At 53.9% G+C, this 18,912-nt stretch overlaps 1 protein-coding gene across 2 annotated transcripts in view; it reads left to right on the forward strand.

Annotated features, from left to right (window-relative positions):
* Positions 1 to 17,708, forward strand: part of UBE2O (ubiquitin conjugating enzyme E2 O) — a 62,203-nt gene extending 44,495 nt beyond the window's left edge. For both annotated transcript variants that reach the window (XM_048064344.2, XM_013178993.3), the window contains exons 10-18: positions 2,242 to 2,396; positions 3,861 to 3,973; positions 5,004 to 5,129; positions 6,406 to 6,495; positions 8,855 to 9,512; positions 10,497 to 10,633; positions 11,131 to 11,334; positions 12,051 to 12,108; positions 13,745 to 17,708. In XM_048064344.2, coding sequence (XP_047920301.2) covers positions 2,242 to 2,396; positions 3,861 to 3,973; positions 5,004 to 5,129; positions 6,406 to 6,495; positions 8,855 to 9,512; positions 10,497 to 10,633; positions 11,131 to 11,334; positions 12,051 to 12,108; positions 13,745 to 14,508 — 2,305 coding nt within the window. In that variant the 3' untranslated portion in view covers positions 14,509 to 17,708. The remainder of the gene's footprint in view (positions 1 to 2,241; positions 2,397 to 3,860; positions 3,974 to 5,003; positions 5,130 to 6,405; positions 6,496 to 8,854; positions 9,513 to 10,496; positions 10,634 to 11,130; positions 11,335 to 12,050; positions 12,109 to 13,744) is intronic.
* Positions 17,709 to 18,912: the final 1,204 nt, after the last annotated feature.

Below are 18,912 nucleotides of genomic sequence, written 5' to 3' on the forward strand. Positions count from 1 at the left end.
CAGTGTGAACGGACAGCTAGCCTTCATAGAGGGCTGCCCGCAGAGCTCAGGGAGGTCTGTGCTGGCAGGGGTTCGTACTGCAGTGCTCTCTGCTTTATCCTTACCCTGCTCTGTAGAGGGATCTGCAACCTTTGCTAGCAATATGCCTCTAATTGTTTTTTTAGTGATCAAAATGCACTTCTTGAGAGCCTCAGAAGAATTGATTTCAGTAGCTTGGCGGATTGCATGTCTCTGCCCGTTTCTAGAAATACCTATCTCAGCATTTTCCCCTTTTTCTGAATTTGAGAATGTTTAAGCTGTGTTTAGGGGAAGCACGGGCACCTGACAGCTGGCTAGCCTACCTTGCTAGCTTCCCTGGGCTACTTAATTGTATAAAAACTCTGCATTACTTTATTTCTGATGCAGAGATGTGAGAATCCTCCCAGAAAAGTGACATTACCAGGATTTAAGAGATCCAGTAGTTTGAGAATGCCTTGAGCTTCATTCTCATTTTGTTTCTTTTAGCTTTGCCTGTATACAAGGAGAGCTGTTCCTTTACTCCGTGCAGGTTTTGGAGAAACTCTGTTTGAAGGTCACAATGCTCAGCAGAGCAGTATTCGTAGAATCATAGAATGGTTTGGGTTGGAAGGGACCTTGAAGTTCCTCTCATTCCAACCCCCTGCCACGGGCAGGGACGCCTCCCACCAGCCCAGGCTGCCCCCAGCCCCATCCAGCCTGGCCTTGGGCACCGCCAGGGATGGGGCAGCCACAGCTCCTCTGGGCAGCCTGGACCAGTGCCTCACCGCCCTCCGAGTGAAGCTCAGTACGAGTGGTCTTCGCTGCTTGAATATTCAGAGGAAGCTGGTGAGGCCACCAGGAGGTGTGCTGCCAAGCGCTGCAGAGAAAAGCAAAGCCGATGAGCTTGCTGCAGTCGCTCACCAGACCCGGTGTGTCAGCTCGTGGGCATCTCCAGCTGCAGGGTGCCAGCTCAGCACGAGGCTTTTCCGTCATTTAGTGACCTGCTGCAGCTCCCCGGCCAGCCTGCACACCTCTGGTTATCTCTTAGTGAGGACGCATCCTGATTTTTACTAGTGCCCAGGAGCGGTGGATCATTGAAAATGAGTTGTGAAGCAGCATAAACAGCTCTGCAGACAGGACCAGACCGTGTCTCCTGGCCTTTCCCCTCTCCCATCCTCAGCTGTGCATCCTCTATGAGACAAGGAATCCTCCCTTGGCGTGTCACCCACCACACTTGACCTCCTACAGACTTCCTTCCCTGATAAGCTCTGCAGTTGGGTGCTGGCCCTGCCAGAAATTTCGGATTATTTCCACTTCAGAACATTTTGCTGCTAACACGCATAAAAACAGGGGTGGGCGAAAACAGCCTATTGTATCCGCTTTATGGTTTGACTTGAACCCAACACAAATGCAGCACTTGTGTTGTGTCTGCAAGGCCTGGCCAGCCAAATAAAGGCTGTATTTAAGATCAGCGTGGGATTGAAAAGACAAGTTGCGTGGAGCCAGGCAGAATGGAGCTGCAGGCTATCTGGACAGGCTTTTCTAAAGAACCCTCCACCATATTCATGTCTCCTACAGCATGGAATAAATTCCAGCTGTCATGCTTCACAGTGGAGTTACCAGCATGCGGTCTTGTTGTGTGCTTGGGATTTGGTTTTGACCTGCAGACAAATACATGTGTATGTTTGAACAGCCGGGAAGGAGAGTTCTCTTTTAAACAAAATGTCCTTTTGCTTTACCCACATTCCGTGTTTTCAGCCTCTTTTCCTTTCTGGAAGGACTGAGATGGATGCTGCTTTCTTTTTCCTTTCCAGTCCTAGGCTCCTCCAAGCTGCCAGGCTATACCAGTAGGTGTTTCAGTGGAGAAGATCTTCAGTTTCAAAGTATTTCCAGCTACCGTCTTACCTCAGCTGGCTGTGGAAAGTGGGTGCCAGTAGTCATGTTAATTTATTCCACTAGCAATGAAATAAGCTCAGCTCCCTGGAAAGTAAATCCTCATGCAATACAGACTGGTGCGTGTTGTAACATCTGCAGTGTAACGTGCAGTGATTGAGAACCTGTCAAAACCAAGCCTGCTGTGCAGCTCTTTCCCCTGGGACCGGGCTTCCTTCCCAGCCCGGTGACTTCTCCTTGTGGTGCTGCAAAGTGCCGAGATCCGTCTTGACTCCTGATGTCGGCAGCATCGAGTTCTGGGTGGGTTTCGTGCACGTTCCCTCTGGTAACTGCTCGGCTTTGTGTTCCCAGGGTTGCTGTGGAAGTGGTGACCACGATGACTTCGGCTGACGTGATGTGGCAGGATGGCACCGTGGAGACGAACATTCGCTCCAATGAGCTGATTCCAGTCCATCATCTGGACAACAATGAGTTCTGCCCTGGGGATTTCGTGGTGGACAAAAGAGGTATTGAGTGTCAAAGACATGCTCTCGGGGAGCAAACATGCTCTTAATTACAAAGTATTTCTCAATCTGGATCTTCTAATGTACATTTTAGCCCTTTTTACGGTAGCTGTTAGTACTACTCACGTGAGGTAGGCACAAGAGCCTTACAGGGGGCAGAGCGACTCAGGTGACTTTACCCAAATGTCAGCAGAGAACCATTATTTAAATACCAAGGTTGAACTGTGACAGGCAGGATGTGAAAGGAGTAAATGCCAAGGAACGAAACCAGGGTTCTCAGCATTTCTGTAGAGCAGGGGTGGCCTGCCGTCTCCTTGAGAGCGCAAATGGCTCTGAGCTCCGTCCCAGAATGAGGGGAGGGACAAACAGCTCATCTCCTGCTGCTTTCTTTGAAGGACCTGCCTGTCATGACCCTCTCTTTTTCTCAGTGTTTTGGCAACCCAGAGGCAACATCTACTCGCCTTCCTTTTCTTCACTAAACCAATTGGAGATGCTAGTGAGGGCCACAGTACAAGTTCGAGATGACTGGGAGACTTACAGCTGTAGGCTATGAGATATTGATGGCACGCCAGCCGGCTCTTAGCTGGCTTCTGTAGTCGACCCTCAGCGGTGGGGAGCACAAGATTTTCTCAGAGGTTGGGAAGATGGAAAGCTGGTTGTCAAAAAAAAAAAAAGGGTTTTGCGTGCCCATTTTTAATGAGTAATTGTCTGGCCAGTCTCGTGGGTTAAACCTGTTTTGTGGAAACTGAAGATACCCATCAGCTCCAGTCCTTCTGTCCCAGTTTGGGATCTGCCTTCCCGTGTCATGCATGCCCTCCAGCAGAGTCTGGGCTCCCTGCAGTTCTCTGTGTCCCTGCTAAGCGTGCTGAGAGGTGGATCTTGTCAGCCCCACAAATCTGAGAGGTGTCTGGATAACAGCCCAGGTCCAGGCCCAGCTTTTTTCTGTAGGACACACGGTGCAGACATACGCACACGTATGCCTTCATCCTGCCTGCCTTCCATGTTTGTTGTCCTGTGTATTTTTCCAGAGGAGCAAAACTGTTGTGGGTGGCGCAGTTTCAGATGAGCTTGGCAGCCAGGGCTGCTTCCAGGGAGCTCTTGGCTGTCCTGTCCAGGAACGCAGACACTCTGTCATCGTGGAAGTGCTTTGGAGGGCAGAGCACTAAGGGGATGGCTCGTTTTCTTGTTTTCTCTTTATAATAGAGCTCAAAAGGGGTCCCAAAGTGAATGTGTTCACCCTGTCCGATGCAACATCATCTTGCTTTATCATCACTCTGTGCCCTATTAAAATGTAGCTCCTTATCTGAGCACAGTTTCAACTGTGTAGGAAGAACTGTTTTTCCTCATGCCATTCACAAACGGAAGGTTTCAGCTAGAAGCTGGGGAGCTGACAGCCTCAGGCGTGCGTGAAGGCTGTGCTCCTTCACTTAACTTGTCTGTTTTTTCCCCTACCATTGCGACCAAAAGCTCAGAGCTCCCAGGACCCCGGCGTATACGGAGTCGTGCAGTCTGGTGACCATATCGGCCGTACCTGTGTGGTGAAGTGGTTCAAGCTGAAATCCAGCGGGGACGACGTGGAGGTAAGTGCAGCAGCAGTGCCTGCTGAGGCCAGCTAAGAGAAAGCAGCCGCAAAACAGCACGAGGTTCACACAGATAAACCTGGAAGTCAGCTCTGCGGTGGAGTCTGTCCTTGAGGATGGGAACAGTCATGTGCTCGTGGGCCTGGGAGACTTCAGCCAGAAGTGGTGACACCGCATATTTGTTAGATGCCTGCAAGGCAGCAAAGAACAAGCAAAGAGTTCTCATCCCATGATCGATACCAGGCTCTGGTATGGATGGAAATGTCTGTAGTCACAGGCAGTTGGTTTCTTGAGTTCTCTGTAAGACTTTTTCCCTACTGTGTCTTTACTAGTTGATAGAGAATCCATGGCTTGTTATCCTGCTTTTTGGGGGGCTTATAGGAACACGATTTCACAGACTCTTGTGGACAACAGTCTAGTGGAAGATGTGTGGTTCGAGTCTCCCCTCTCAAATCCAGTGCAGGGCCTTCTGCCTTAGGACGGGGGCTGTGTTGTAACTGAGCAGGGCCCTGTATGCCTAGAAACAGAACATCAGTCTCGTCTGGGGTTGTGTTCTGCTTTACTTCTCATTATTTGTGAGCTCCTAGCATTTCTCCAGGAGAAACAAAAGGAAAGATGTTTCCCATCAATTGATAAGCTCTTTGCCAGACATTTCCAGTTCGATTGTTTCTAAAGTAAATGCAGTCCTTTGGGCCCCGCTAAACTGCTGTGAGAAATCTGGGCGTTCAGAAGGGAGTTAAACATTCTTGCATGTCTCGCCATCTCAGTGGCGTGGAACCCAAAGCGAAGGTGAGGGAACCTGAAGAGATGAGAGGGAGTGCATCAGTTTCCTTTCATTATTGTTCCTTGGCTGGTGCACTACAGGATGGGATGACGAGTCTAACAAACCGCAGCAGTTCCTTCCTGCAGTCTGTTAGAGAACCGAAAATGGACGAGATGTGATGAGGAGTACTCTAGGTGTTGAAAGAGTGCTGGGAGGATCGGTGCAGCATCCTGGGGCTGACATGTTTGCCTTCTGTCTGCAACACAGCTGATCGGGGAGGAGGAGGACGTGAGTGTGTATGACATTGCTGACCATCCAGACTTTCGCTTCCGCACTACTGACATTGTGATTCGCATCGGCAACTCGGACGGAGCCACAGCTAAGGAAGATGAGGTGGGTTCTCAGCACACTTACGTGACCATGTTGTCACCAGGTACTAGTCTGGGGACGCTTGAAAGAGTCAGTGGGAGAGCTATGACCCCACATGCCCACATCCTGGGCATCCTAAACTCCCTAGCTTGCTAGTTTTATATTATAGTATCCTGCTGTCACGAGTACCATATCACATCTCCAGGTCTGGTGGAGATGTAACCTTGAAATCCTTTGACCGTGGTGACAGAGACTGTAACAAAGCCAGAACACATGTTGAGACAAGAATCAAAGATTTGCCTTATGGTTTTTAATCAGGCTTAAGGATTGCTTAGGATTTGAGTAACCTGTAATATGAGAATATTCCGTGGATTCCTGAGCCAAGAGTAGAGGCGCATTTGTCATGCAACCAATTTAATTTGGCCACAGAAGATTGGGGTTCTGATTTTTGTCTGTTTTATCAAGTACGTGTTAATTTTGATCATTGAGTGGATTCATCTCCTGGGAAGGAAAGGGAAGCAATTTATTTTGTAGAAAATAACAGTTGGACTTGATGATCTTAGAGGTCTTTTCCCACCTAAGTGACTCTATGAATATGCTGTTTGCTAGGAAAGAGGCTTCCTTATTTTGCCTGGAAGACCTCCACCTGTTGAGACATTGTTTGCCCTAGAAAAGGGTTAAAGGGTGTAGGATGGCTCCTCTTGCAGTTCTGGTTTCAGCAGCGTGAAACATATCCGTGCATGCTCGGCTGACCCAGATAACCTTCCAGTGCAAGATGCCGCTTAACATGCACCCTCTGTGCCAGCTGCATGCGGCAGGTCTGTTCCTGCACCCTGCGAGGGCCGCTGTGAGCCCTTCCTGCTGGGTGGCTGCTGCGACCCACTAGAGGGCAGCCTGCTCCAGGGGACTGCCAGGTCTCTTTCTGGCAGATACCCCTGGTTGCTGCCCCTTGGGACGGCCACAGCTCTGATCCTGGTGAAAATTCTGGAATTCTGCTGCCAGACCAGCCTTTTGGGGGTCCTCTGCCATGGGGAGGAGTCTTCCACATCTCCGTGGTAGTGTTATGGGTTTTCTCATGGAAACCCTACACATAGGATTCTTTTCCCCCTCTCCGTGGGACCTCAGGACTCCTGTCACTTCTGCTGCAGCCGGCTCTCTGGCTAAGCTGCAAGCGTTTTTTAGGAGGGTGCAGGTTTGGAGGTCTCCAGCGTGGGGCACAGCTGTTTCTCCAGAGCTTCCTGCTCTGCACTGAACAGCCTGGGAAAGAAAAGAGGCTGACGAACTGCTCTTGTGTCCACAGCCTTCGGTCGGACAGGTGGCTCGCGTGGATGTCAGCAGCAAGGTGGAAGTGGTGTGGGCTGATAACTCCAAGACTATCATTCTGCCTCAGGTGAGGTCCCGTGCCTAGCTTGTGATATCTCTGTAATTCTTAGCTGAGTGATGAGTTTTAAATGCCAGATGCAAAGAGGTTCACTCTGTAAGGGAACCTTGCTCTATTTGTTGTTGCCTTCCCATATGAAAGGGCGGCTTCACACCTCTGTTAGTGCGCAAAAATTGTTGCCTTTTTTTAGGAGGACTGAGCAGCTAATTGGTCAGCACTACTTCTCAATCTAGAGAGCCTTATGCTGCCGGGAAAGTACAGGCAGACTGCTGGTTCCTTCCGCGCCGCGTGCTCACAGCTCTGACCACAGCCTTCCTCCAGCACCTGCTGCTTTGCAGACGGGGGTTGCAGAGCGAAGTGATCACCGGTTTTGACTTGAGCCCAGGTTAACCGTGTTGCCCAACTGCTGAAAAACTATTGCTGCTTCTGTCTCGCTTGTGAAATGGCACTGTAGTGTTCTATTTGGTTTAAGAAGCTCCCCCAGAAGCTGGATGAGAGCCCCAAGTTGTGACCTTAGCTAACCTAGGAATCAGACCCAAATCTCCTCCCAAGGCAGGGAGGGGAAGGAGCTGAGTGCAAGCTTTAAAATAGAGATAGAACCACGCTGCTATTCCACTTAACCCCATGCATTTGTCTTCTGCATTGTTCTATTTTAAGGTTTTTGTCGTACTGTCTTGTAACCGTATTCACGACTACATACAGTTCCGTCCCATGGCTCTCCCCCTTGTTGCTTCAAATTAGCGCAGACACCCTAAAGATAAGAGCAGCCCTGCTTCTGTAAGCTCCCATCTCCGTCAGCGTGGCAGCGAACACCCTTGCCTCTGCTAGAGAGGTGCATCTGCTTGATCAAGATCTCTTTTTAAAGCAAGCAGCTCTGCATTAATTACAGCAGAATAGTCAATGCCCGCACTATGGCAGTGGGCTGGAGCGCCACAAAGCAGGCTGCTGTCTCCCTTCCCCCTGATGTCACATGCGCTCGGATCACAGGCACAATCGGAGGTCTGATGTGTGCCCCACAAAGGGCTGCTCTCACGCTGCGGAGCTCGGGCTCCGCCGCAGCTCCTGCTGTGTCACGCCAGTCCCTTCGGTTCTGCTCGTCTGCGTAATTGCAGGAGCCGGGGAAATGTCAGCAGCGTGAATTATCAGCTGGTAAAGCGGTGATTTATCAATCCGTGTGCTCAGAGACGAGCTGGCTGGGTGCTTTTTCTCAGCTCTAAAAATAAGGATGGCATAACTGGCTAATTAACTTTTCCAGCTCAGGTTTGGATTAGCTTTGAGGGCAGTGACTTTTGATGGCTTCTCCTGCCTGCAGTCAACTCGCGTTGAACCCAGCTGACCCCTGCTAGCTGCCCGTCTCTGGGTGGCACGGGACTGGCTGAACAGCGCTTGTTCAGCTCGGGGCTTTGACAAGAGGACTGAGTGTCCACGTGCTGTAGTCTCTAGGCTCATATCTTTAGCCTCTAGGCTCACATCTTGCAAGAATGAGAGGATTTGGGGCCGTCACTCAAGTGTCAGGAGCAAAGTTGTTCCTGCTGCCTTGCTTCTGTGATGGAACCTGGAGCTGGAGTTGTCTGTAAGCCTCTGCAAGGGGACCTCGCGAGGGATGCAGCATGTGCAAAAGCACGATTACAAGAGATGAGGGTAGACGGAGTGGGGATGGGCTCAGCTTTCAGCTGCAAAAGGGAGGAGGACATTTTATGTGAGGGCTTATTCAGCAGCTGTTTGGGCTTTATTGTCCCAGCTGAATTTTAAGCAGAAGTGACATACAATGGCTAAAGCAACACAGCAGAGCTCTGGTGGCAAGAAGCGTGTGCCACAGGAGAAGAAATCTGGTTTGTGAATGTTTTCCTGGTTCCAGCATTGTCTCTGTGGAAGGACAGCGTCGAGGCAGCCAAAATCAGGGTTCTGTGCCAGCAGGGTTTCTGGTACAGAGGCAGGCCTTAGAAACACGAGCTCCACACATAATACCCAGTGCCTTCTGAAATAGCCGTGTGTTCAGAAACCCTGGGGCATTTGGGTAGCTCCCTGGCCCTGGCGTGCTCTCCTTGGTCGGCTGTATCCCAGCCACTGAGCTGGCTGCATCCTATCTAGACCTGCCCTAGTTTTCCCCCAGTGCCCTACTTTGAAAAGTGGAGGATGGGGCAATGCTGATTCATGGTCTGCGCGGGTTATCCACGAGCACGCTATTGGGATCAAACACAATCCGCCCCGTATAGGTGGAAGAGGTTGAAACAACCAGACAAATTCTATCCAGCAGCTCCCTGTCCGTGGTGAGAACTGGTATGCCTGCATTTAGAAATGATTCAAACTCTGCGTGTGCTTCAGCCGAAGTGCTCGGGTGTCTTCTCTAACTGTGCTCTCCTTTTAGCACTTATACAACATTGAGTCGGAAATCGAGGAGTCAGACTATGACTCTGTTGACGGCAGCACCAGCGGGGCATCCTCGGAGTGGGAGGATGAAAGCGACAGCTGGGAGACAGACAACGGCCTCATGGAAGACGACCACCCAAAAATTGAGGAGTTAGAGCCCGAGGAGCCGGTGGTAGAGGAGGTGAAGAAAGTAGAGGAACAAGTCCAGGGAGCTGTGGCTATGGCGGTCGCAGATCTTGCTGCGGAGAAAGCCGGCAAGGACGGAGCCCCAAAGAGCTTCCGGGAACTAAAGGAAGCCATCAAGATCCTGGAGAGCCTGAAAAATATGACTGTGGAGCAGCTGCTGACTGGTTCTCCCACCTCCCCGACTGTGGAGCTGGAAAAACCCACCCGGGAGAAGAAGTTCTTGGACGATATTAAAAAGCTGCAGGAAAATCTGAAGAAGACCTTGGATAACGTGGCCATTGCAGAGGAGGAGAAGATGGAAGCCATGGTGGAGACGGAGAAGAAAGAAGAAAAAGCCGAGGCGCAGACACCGGTGAGGTCGGAGTGGCCCAGTGAGACACCGGTGCTCTGCCAGCAGAGCGGGGGCAAGCCTGGAGTCACCTTCACCAGCGCTAAGGGAGAAGTCTTCTCCGTGCTGGAGTATGCTCCAGGTGAGCGTGTCGGGGCAGGCCGCTGTGGGAGGCTCTGTCCTTTGTTGCTGTCCTGCAACGTTTCTCCTTCTCCAAAACATTTGCTTCTAGGCCTCTTGGATCGGGTATCCTCCGTGATCTTTCTCACAGCTTATTAACTGGGGAGGAGAAATTGAGACAACTTCAGTAGCACAGTCTGTTCTGGAAGTTTCACCTGGGGTTTTGGTGGCATCTCTAGGCACTGACACTGCTTCTCAAACCATAGAAACGGGGCTTCCCTTTTTTCCCACGTTGGAAACTGACTTTGGAGGGCTGTGGGGATCAGTCGCTTCAAAGCTACGGGGTTTGTTCAGGATTTTTTTTGCAGGGGTGGAATGGTTTAGAGGCAGAGCAGGAACAGCTGGTGTTCTTGTGCTGGGTGTCCTCGGTTGGGTGAGTGTCCTTGTTCATGTTAATCAGCCAAAAATAAAAAAGAGCATCTGGCCGTGCGGAACACTGGTGACAGCAGAGCCCAAGGTGTGCTCGGCAAGCCGGCCAGACCTGAGAAGGGGAGGTGGCCAACCTGTTCCGGAGGTATGTATAAATAAAACCAGGGAGCTGCACTCAGGTTTCGCAGACAGGAGGTCATCGCTTTGATGCCTCATTGTCCCAGCTGTGTGACAGGGCCCTTTGTGGGACCCAAAGAACAGGAGGTGCAGGTTGTGGCTGCTGTACGGTGTGGGAAAAGTCAAATAATCTCTAGCTGCCTCTTGGCTCTGCACCAACGCAAGTTAAATTGCCCCGGGCTGATGCAGGAGCTGGGTTATTTTTGAAAAGCTCTAGGGTTTCTTGTCTTCACTGGCGAGAGCTGGGGTTCTTCAGCGAGATACTTCTGAAGCTTCTCTTGCTGCTGCTACCCCCCATTTCCTCTCTGCTGAATGACAGGTTTGATACATGAGTAGATTTGCCTTCAGAAGGAGCCGCTGGCAGTTTCAAGGCTTTAATCCCTTTCTCCTTGCCCCACAGACAGCCATGCCTTCAAGAAAATGGAGTTCCAGCCCCCAGAAGCAAAGAAGTTCTTTAGCACTGTGCGGAAAGAAATGGCTCTCCTGGCCACCTCCCTGCCGGACGGCATCATGGTTAAAACCTTCGAGGATCGAATGGCAAGTGTTTGCTCTGCAGTGCCTGTGTGTTGGAGCTGGGCTCAAAGTCCAGCTCGCGGTCTCTGGAATTCCCTGCTTAGCCTTAATCCCTTGCGTTAGAGGTGCAGGAATGTGTGCAGCCTGTGAAGTACGGCTGTAATTACTGTAAATAACTGCTTTTGCATTCCCTGAGTCGGGGTGGCAAACAACCCCGGATTTCTCACGGCAGGAAACCTGCTTCGGGTGCTTTGCCCACGGGGGTGCCTGTCCCACGGAGCCAGAGGAGGGAGGGTGCAACCGGTGGGGATTGCTGGGCACCCTCTCAAGCCCTGCTTCAGGCCCAGAGGCACAGTAAGGCCACGATAGAAGTGCAGCTTGTAGGGGGAAGGTGCCCCGAGATGTGGTGGTTGAGAACTCCTGCAATTCCCCAGCGAGGGCTGAGTTAATCGCTGTGCCAATACCTCTGTGCCAAGCGGGCTTTGCGCAGCGCCGCGTGGCTCAATCCCCTCTCTCCGCAGGATCTCTTCTCAGCACTTATCAAAGGACCCACGCGCACGCCCTACGAAGATGGCCTCTTCCTCTTCGACATCCAGCTCCCCAACATCTACCCTGCTGTCCCGCCTCTCTTTCGCTACCTCTCGCAGTGCAGCGGGAGGCTGAATCCCAACCTCTACGACAACGGCAAAGTGTGCGTCAGCCTCCTGGGGACGTGGATTGGCAAGGTAACGCTTTCTTCCACCCACCACTTTCTTCCAACTGCTGCAGGTAGCAGCGGTTGTGCCAGGCCACTGTTGGAACAAACCACTTCCCACCAGGCCGCCAGTCCTGGGTGACTGGCCTGGTGGTGGCTCAGGTTTTAGGTTTGAGGTATCCGGAGCAGGCAGCTGGCAGAGCCGGGCTTCTGCTGGGACTGTTTGGTCCTTGCATGTCCTTGCTTAACGAGAAGCCTGTAGTCAGACCAGCAAGCGACGAGGGCAGAAGCCCAGATCCCGTGTGTTTCTGTGTCACGGCTGGACCAAGCTGGGGTACAGCAGAGATGTCTGATGTGGTGTGTTCGTTCTCCTGTGGCTTCGGTCCCTGTCCCTCATGCAGTGGACAAATTACGTAGTGGGGCACAAAGCCCTGTCGGAGACTTGGTGTAACCAGAGCCACCAAAATGGTGTGGTTTTGGCAGGGGGATCAATAGGGCAGCTGCGGGGGGCTGGAAGTGGTGTCTGGTGTGTAGGTTTCCACCATTCCAGGCAGAACTGGCCTGATACGGGGTGGTGCTGGGCTGGCAAAAATAACAGAGGGGTTGGCCCAGCAGGCACGCTGGCACATCGTGTCAAGTCCGACAAGCCTTGTTCCTGCTGGAAGCCACACGACCTTCAGCCAGCAATTAGCACGGAGCAAACCGGTGGCGCTTCGGCCCTTTGATGTGTTTGTCTGTGTATTTCAGGGGACGGAAAGGTGGACCAGTAAATCCAGCCTCCTTCAAGTACTCATCTCCATCCAAGGTAAGTGCTCCTGCGGAACCTGCGGGACAGGAAGAGGCAGGGGGAGAGGGGATGCGGGCTTGCAGGGGGCACACGCAATTGGGATGTGCCACCCCAGCTGGGCTTCTGCTGCCTTTTGCTCTCACCTTGCTGGACAAAGCGGCGTCCTTATCTCTCCAGTTCAGCAGTCCAGGCAGGTGCGAGCTGTCCTCACGCCTTGAGTTTTGGCTGTGTCCCAGGTCTCTGAGACAATGCTTTCCCTCCTTCTCGCTGCAGCAGCTAACCACAGAGCTGTTCTGCTTGTTAGTCGGAGCTGACAAAGGTGAACCATTTTGTTCTCAGTCAGTTCCCAAAGCTAATTGAAGCTGCTGCTAAACCGGGCTCAGTTTGCAGGACTGTTTTTATCCCCACTGAGTCACCCACCCATCCTACTTTGGGCATATTTTTGCACATGATGCTGGTGTTTACACTCCTTCTAAAGCAGAATAATCAGGGGTGTGTCTAGAAAAGCCCCAGGGCTTCCTGTTACAGAGCTTTGCCCTATAATATCTAGTTTGAGAGCAGACAGACTAAATCAAATCTCCTCAAGGCCAACTTTCTATGCAGGGAGCCCAGGAATGTGACTTGAGAAACCTTTGACACAGAACAAGGGCTGCTGCCTCGGGTCCACGGGCGGCTCCTGAAGTCTCAGTCTGTTTGTATCCTCCTGTGGGGCGACAGCGCCATGATAAAAGCCTTGTCTCATTTACAGAGCTGAGGATCCAAATTTAGAAGGTGAAATACCGAATGTTTTACGGGAGCAACCTGGTGCTAGTGAAAGATCTCCTCTCTCCCTCCTGCTGCCTGGTCTTTGAGAGACTCATGATCTCACCTCCACCGGCAATAATGCAGCCCGTGGCAGGGTGCCAGGAGCCTGGCAGCGTTGGTGCCATTGCTCCATGCACGTAATTAGACGAGGCCAGAAGCAAGCAGAGAAAGCTCGGTGTCGGTGACTCGTCACTTCATGTGCTCAGTGCTGCCCTGGTGGGACTGTACTGGATAGGACGGTCAGATCAAACAAAGCCTGTTACCAAAGACTGGATTTCTTTCTCTTTAAGAGAAGGAAGAGAAAATATTTTAAAAATGTTTGGGGTGTTTGCATTATGGTTTTTTTGGCAGTAGATTTGCTAGGAGAGGGAAAGTTGCTGTGAAATCCTTCTCCTTCCACCCTCTTGACCTCCTCTGTTGTTGCGTGCTGTCTGCATTACACCAGTGGAAACCTCTTTTTGCCAGCCAACGCTCTTGAATGCTGCTCTTGGTGGTGTCTGGAGTCCTCACCGCCCTAGCAAAAGGCCACAGAGCCATTCACAAACACAACTGCTTCTCTTTTGTCATATTGGTCCAATGCATCTTGCAGATTTGTTTGTCCAGCCTGGCCTCTGCTACCTGCCTGAAGCCAAAGCACAGCTTCCCTGCAACACGTCTCCTGCAGTCCTTCCCCCTGCTGCCGGCTTTGCATCAGCGTGGCTGGAGCTGAAGCTGGCTTGGCCTCTCGGCGAGGCGCTCCTGTGACCCTCAAATGTGTTGGCAGAAATCAGGGCCCAGCAGCATGGGCTGCGGGCAGTGATTCACGGTGAAGTTCCTTCTTTAACCCGCTGGTCTCCCTTTCTTTTGGCAGGTCTTATCTTAGTGAACGAGCCCTATTACAATGAGGCAGGCTTTGACAGCGACCGGGGCCTTCAGGAGGGCTACGAGAACAGTCGCTGCTACAACGAGATGACCCTGATCCGCGTGGTGCAGTCCATGATGCAGCTGCTGCGCCGGCCGGTGGAAGTCTTTGAGCACGAAATCCGCGAGCATTTTCGCTGCAACGGCTGGCGCCTGGTGTCCCGCATCGAGTCCTGGCTGGAGACGAACGAGCTGGTGGAGAGGAGTCACGAACAGGCCAACGGGGCGGATTCTGCCTCCCTCCTCTCCGCCTGCGGCACCCTGGCCGAGAGCCCCGGAGACAGTGCGGGATCGCCGGGGGAGTACGCCAGCTCGGCGGAGCAGGGGGCAGCAGCCGAGCTTTCTGACTCGGCGCTCGACGGGAAGGAGGAGCTGGACGACTCGGAGTTCACGACCTCGACGCCCAACGCCGGTGATCTCCAACAGTACTCAGACTCGGAGAGCACGGGCCAAGCCAGGGGGTCAGACCTGGCCAGAGACCGAACGGACGAGGGGAAGGCTGCCCAGGACTCTGCCTCGCAGCCTAGCGTGAAACCAAAGAAAAGGAGAAAGAGCTACAGGAGTTTCCTTCCGGAGAAGAGCGGTTACCCCGATATTGGGTTCCCCCTCTTCCCTTTGTCCAAGGGGTTCATTAAGAGCATCCGTGGTGTCTTGCAGCAGTACCGGGCTGCCTTAGCAGGGGCCAATATCCCGGAGTGGACAGAGGACAAATAAACCATCAGGTTAGGGACAGGCAGGTGCAGGGGAGAAGGGAAAACAGCAGAAAGGAAATTGGCAAACGCTGTTACCAGTAAACTGGCTTCTCCTTCCAGCTTTTCTTCCTCAGCTTGGTTTGTTCCAAAGAAGGTGGTAGGCCTGATTTGCTCCTCCGAGGAAAGGTTGTCTAAGCATGAATTTGCCCCCAGCCCTCCTTCCTTCCCCCTGTCCCATGTACGTGCTCCTCTTACGAGTTTGACCCTGCAATGGTAAGATTTGAGACCTGCACAGAAGCAGTCTTGCAGCCACGTTCCCTCTGCACTTTCATCTTGGGGCACCTTTCCACCCAAAGACTCTTCCCACCCAGCGCTACGCCCAGCGGTCCGTGCTGTTGGGGTTCAGGCCAGGAGAAGGGATTGCTGTAGTCTGGAAGCGAGGGGCGATGCCCTCCCACTCTCTCATTTTTCCTCTGCATTACCATGGGTTTTCTGAAGCCGACCCAAGCTTGGATGTACTTAGACATTGGATTGTGTTTGCATTGGAGTTGTCTACACCATACAGAGTTGCTCTAGTCTTAGTTGTTCACCAGTAGCTACGAGGTTCTTCTGATCAGGACTTGAGAGGCAGAGCAGCGCTCAGCGCCAGTCCCCGTGCTGCCCTGGGGGTGCTGCGGGGTCTCCATCTGCTCCCGGGGCTTCTGGTCGTTCTGGAATCGGATCCAGCCACCCACACTCTTTATTCTCCAGAGTAAGGCAGACTTCCCCTTCCCTACCGTGCATGCCTGTCTTCTAGAAGTAACGGGATCCGGGGTTCTGCCCTCGTTACTTGCTTAGGTATCTGAATCTTTTGTTCCAGCCAGCCCGGCTGCCGCGCGGCGCTGCGCGTGCCCCGGTCCTCAGCCCCACGTGGGGAGGTGGTAGCGAGCGATCTCGGGGCCCGTTGCAGATCTCTGGCAGATCGTCTGGCTGGTGAGCCTGGCACGGCTGCTGCTTCTCCATCCCTGGGCTGCAGGTGGGGTGTTCGGGAGCTGTTTGAGGCAGGGTCACCCAAAGGGAAGGAGCTGGTGCGTCGCGGCGAGGCCCCGTTGCAGCAGCAGTTGGGGATGGTTCCTGCGCCGTTACTCACCCAGTAACGAGCACGGCAGGCACTGGTGTGGGCTGTTATCAGCTCCTCCCCTGGCCAGCTGTTTCCTGCGATGGCCTGGATGTGCCGAGGCTGGTAGCAGTGTGGGTACAGCACATACCCCCTTCATCTCCGCCGCGGTGCTCCCTAGGAAGCAGCCGCGCTGCAGCAGCAGCAGCTCCTGAGCTGGTGACCTTCAGCACTTTGAGGCGGGGGCTTGCCAGAGCCACGGTGTCCTGGCCGAGGCACCTTGCTGAAGCCTCTTTCTGGGTGTGCACGCCTTTATTTTTTCACTTCTGGAGCTCAGCAGGTCGCACTCTAGCCCTGCTGCGTTTGCCCAATGCCACGGCGTTGGAGGACCCCCAGCATCCCTGCGGAGCACAGCGTGTCCTTCCAGCTGGGCGCCGCTTCCCCGGGAGGGAGTCAGGCTGGGCGTTCAGGACAGAGACAAATCCTTCCCTTACTTGAGCTCAACGTGACTGCGTCCCCTTCCCTCCACCCTGGCCAGGATCTGGCCTCGTTTAGAAACCCCGAAGAGCAGCCCGGTCTCGGCACCTTTGCGCAGTGCTTCCTGCTACTTGAAACCCCAGGGTCGGAACCCAGCGGCCTGCAGCCTCCTGCCCCCGTCGTGCCCCGGAGCCTGCCTGGAGGCGCAGGCTGGCTGCACCAAGCCCTCTCTGTGTCACGTCCCCTGCCAGGGTTTTCCAGGGCCTGTCCCGGAGCTCCAGAAGGAAGCGGGGCTTGGCTGCGAACACCGCTCTTGCAGGTGGGTCGCCTGCGCCCTGCTCCGGTGCCGGCAGCCCTGGGGGCCCGGCAGGCAGGGGGTCTGCCAGGGGGTCTGCAGGGCCCGGGGAGCTGCTCTGAGCCCCGGGCAGGGCAGCCTGAAGTGCAGGCGTACCTCAGGGCTGCTTTCTGGTGCTGAGCGAATGAATCCCTTTGGGAGTGAGGAGGGGCGTCTCCAAAACACGAAGGGCCGACTGGGGCAGGAGGGTGAGGCTGTGTTTCAGGGCAGGGGAGGCAGCCGGAGAGGCTTGTTCCACGATTAAACCTCTTGCTCACCAGGCAAAGTTGCAGTTGGTGACCTGCAGGCACCGACTCCCCTCGCCCCCCGTTCCCCTTGCCGCGCTGTGGCTGTCCTGACCCCGCTCCATCCAGGGCCAGGAGGGAGCTCTGGCCACTCTTTGTTGGAAACAGCAGGGCAGAGAGAGAGAAAACCCTTTAGGGCCAGACGTGGCTGGGGTGGAGAGGCAGAGGAGCTCTGCAATTTCTTGCTTCACCTTCCCTTCACTCCCCGCAGCTCATCTCACGGGGAAGCGGTCGCAGGGGTCGGTGCCAGCACGGGGGTGGCCAGGATTCGCGCCCCAGGTCCTCCCCTGTGCCCAGGGAGCCTCCTCGTTGGCCTCCGATCGTAACCAAGAGCTTTTGCACAGGTTCCTGGGGCTTCCCACCGGGGAAGGTGCGTGCTGGCCTGCTGGAAGGGGACGCTGCTCCCCGCTGCCCCTCGCATCGCTCTCCGTAGCCGGCGTCCCACCCCGAGGCGTGCGCGGAGGTTTACAGGTTTTCTAAGCTTTTGATAATGTGAAGCTCCTGGGTGACGAGGTTGGTGGTGAGCACACTGCAGCTATGTAATTTTTTTGTGTATGTATGTAATATTTAAGGGTAACAAAATTTAAAAGGCTAAAACCTTAAAGAAAAAAAAAAAGTAAAAACACAAAAAAAGCCAAAGCATGATGCATATTGTTAGCCTTAAAACTGGCTACACGACTGTGTGATGTACAAATAAGAACAGCCTGTAACTGTTTTAAGTGCTGGGGTTGGGGAAGAAGCATTACAAAATCAGTTTGTAGCCTTGATTCTGTACAGTATTTAAATGAAAAGAAAAAAAAAACCCACGACCTGACTATTGAGGCCATGCTTAGAGGTGTGTCGTTCACGTGCAGATGTGGATGCTTGGTTGCTTATGATATATGTATAAAGTGCTGTGTGACCATTAAAACTTTTTTTACCTGCAGATTTTTTTTTTTTTTTCGTTTGGCTAACCAAGGTGTAATAAAGGAGGGAAGATGACTTGCCATTAAATTTTGCCTCTGTGAGTAGCTCTGACTCCTTGTCTCTTTATTTTTTTCCCCTGGCCCTCGCCTCCCCTCCCACGTGCTGGGGCCGGAGGGGACCCCACTGCCCGGAACCGGGGTGCCCAGAGTGCCCCCGTACCGTCACAAACACCCCCCCAGAACCTTGTTTCATGGGATGCCTGCCTGGATTTTTATTCCCAGCGCTCTTGGGCCACTCCTGGTGCAGCCAGGTCCAGATCTGGGCGCAGCGCAGCCCCTGGGGACCCCGAGCCTTCGTGGCCCCGTTCTCAGCACCAAGGTAAGCGTGTGCTGGGCTGCATCGCCGCCGCAGGGACACCCACGGGTGCTGGGGGTGGGCGCTGAGCCCTCGCTGGTGGGTGAGGAGGTGCAGGGCACCGGGGCGGGCAGCGATGGCGGTGTTCTGAGGCTCGTGGCTTTGCTGGAGTTGTGTAAAACCAAGAATTTGCCTTTGATTTGAGGGTCGGCTGGCAGCTGCTGCCCCTTCCTCTGGGCAGGGGGAGCCGCGGGGGCTCCTCTGGAAGGGCCCTCAGCTGCCGGCTGGCAGCCTGTGGGAGAGCTTGGGTCGAGAAAGAAAGGAAGGTTCTTTGTGCAGCAGAACGTGGGACCTGAGCCCCTGGGAGATCCCCCCAACCACCCCGCTGCCACCACCCAACCCTACAGGACCCAGGGACCCCTTCAGCCCCCAGACCCCTTGCGCTCGGAGGCAGCTCGAAGCCCCACGCACATCCCCTGCCTGGGCAGAGGCCGGGGCTGGACACGGTTAGAGGCCAGCAAAGCCTCACCCCCCCATTTTTCTCTTTTTTTTTTGCCCCCCCACGGGGGAAGTTGCTGTATTTTGGGTCGTGGCTCCCAGCTGGACCCGGGACACCCCGGCCCCTCAGAGCAGGGCTGGGAACAATCGCGCTCTTCTCCCGGCCCTGCAATCCCACTGGCAGGGTTCGCTGATGAATAAATGCCAACAGCCCCTGCTGTTTACCCTCCTCCTTTGTACTCCGGCGCAGTAAATGAGCTTTAATTACTGCAGTTTTATACCAAAAAGGCTGAGTAATCCCTGCGCCAAGCCCCGGGAAGGGCCCCGAGTGAGGGCTGTCCGGGAAGGTGGAGACCAGAGCTCCCCGCAGGGCCCCGGCTGCGGCAGAGAGCCAAAACCGCCCGGCTCCCCCGAATGCCTCCCTCGCTCGTAGGCACCGAGCCGTTCCCAAGACGT

The sequence above is a fragment of the Anser cygnoides genome, chromosome 19 (assembly GCF_040182565.1).
Source record: "Anser cygnoides isolate HZ-2024a breed goose chromosome 19, Taihu_goose_T2T_genome, whole genome shotgun sequence".
NCBI classification, from domain to species: domain Eukaryota; kingdom Metazoa; phylum Chordata; class Aves; order Anseriformes; family Anatidae; genus Anser; species Anser cygnoides.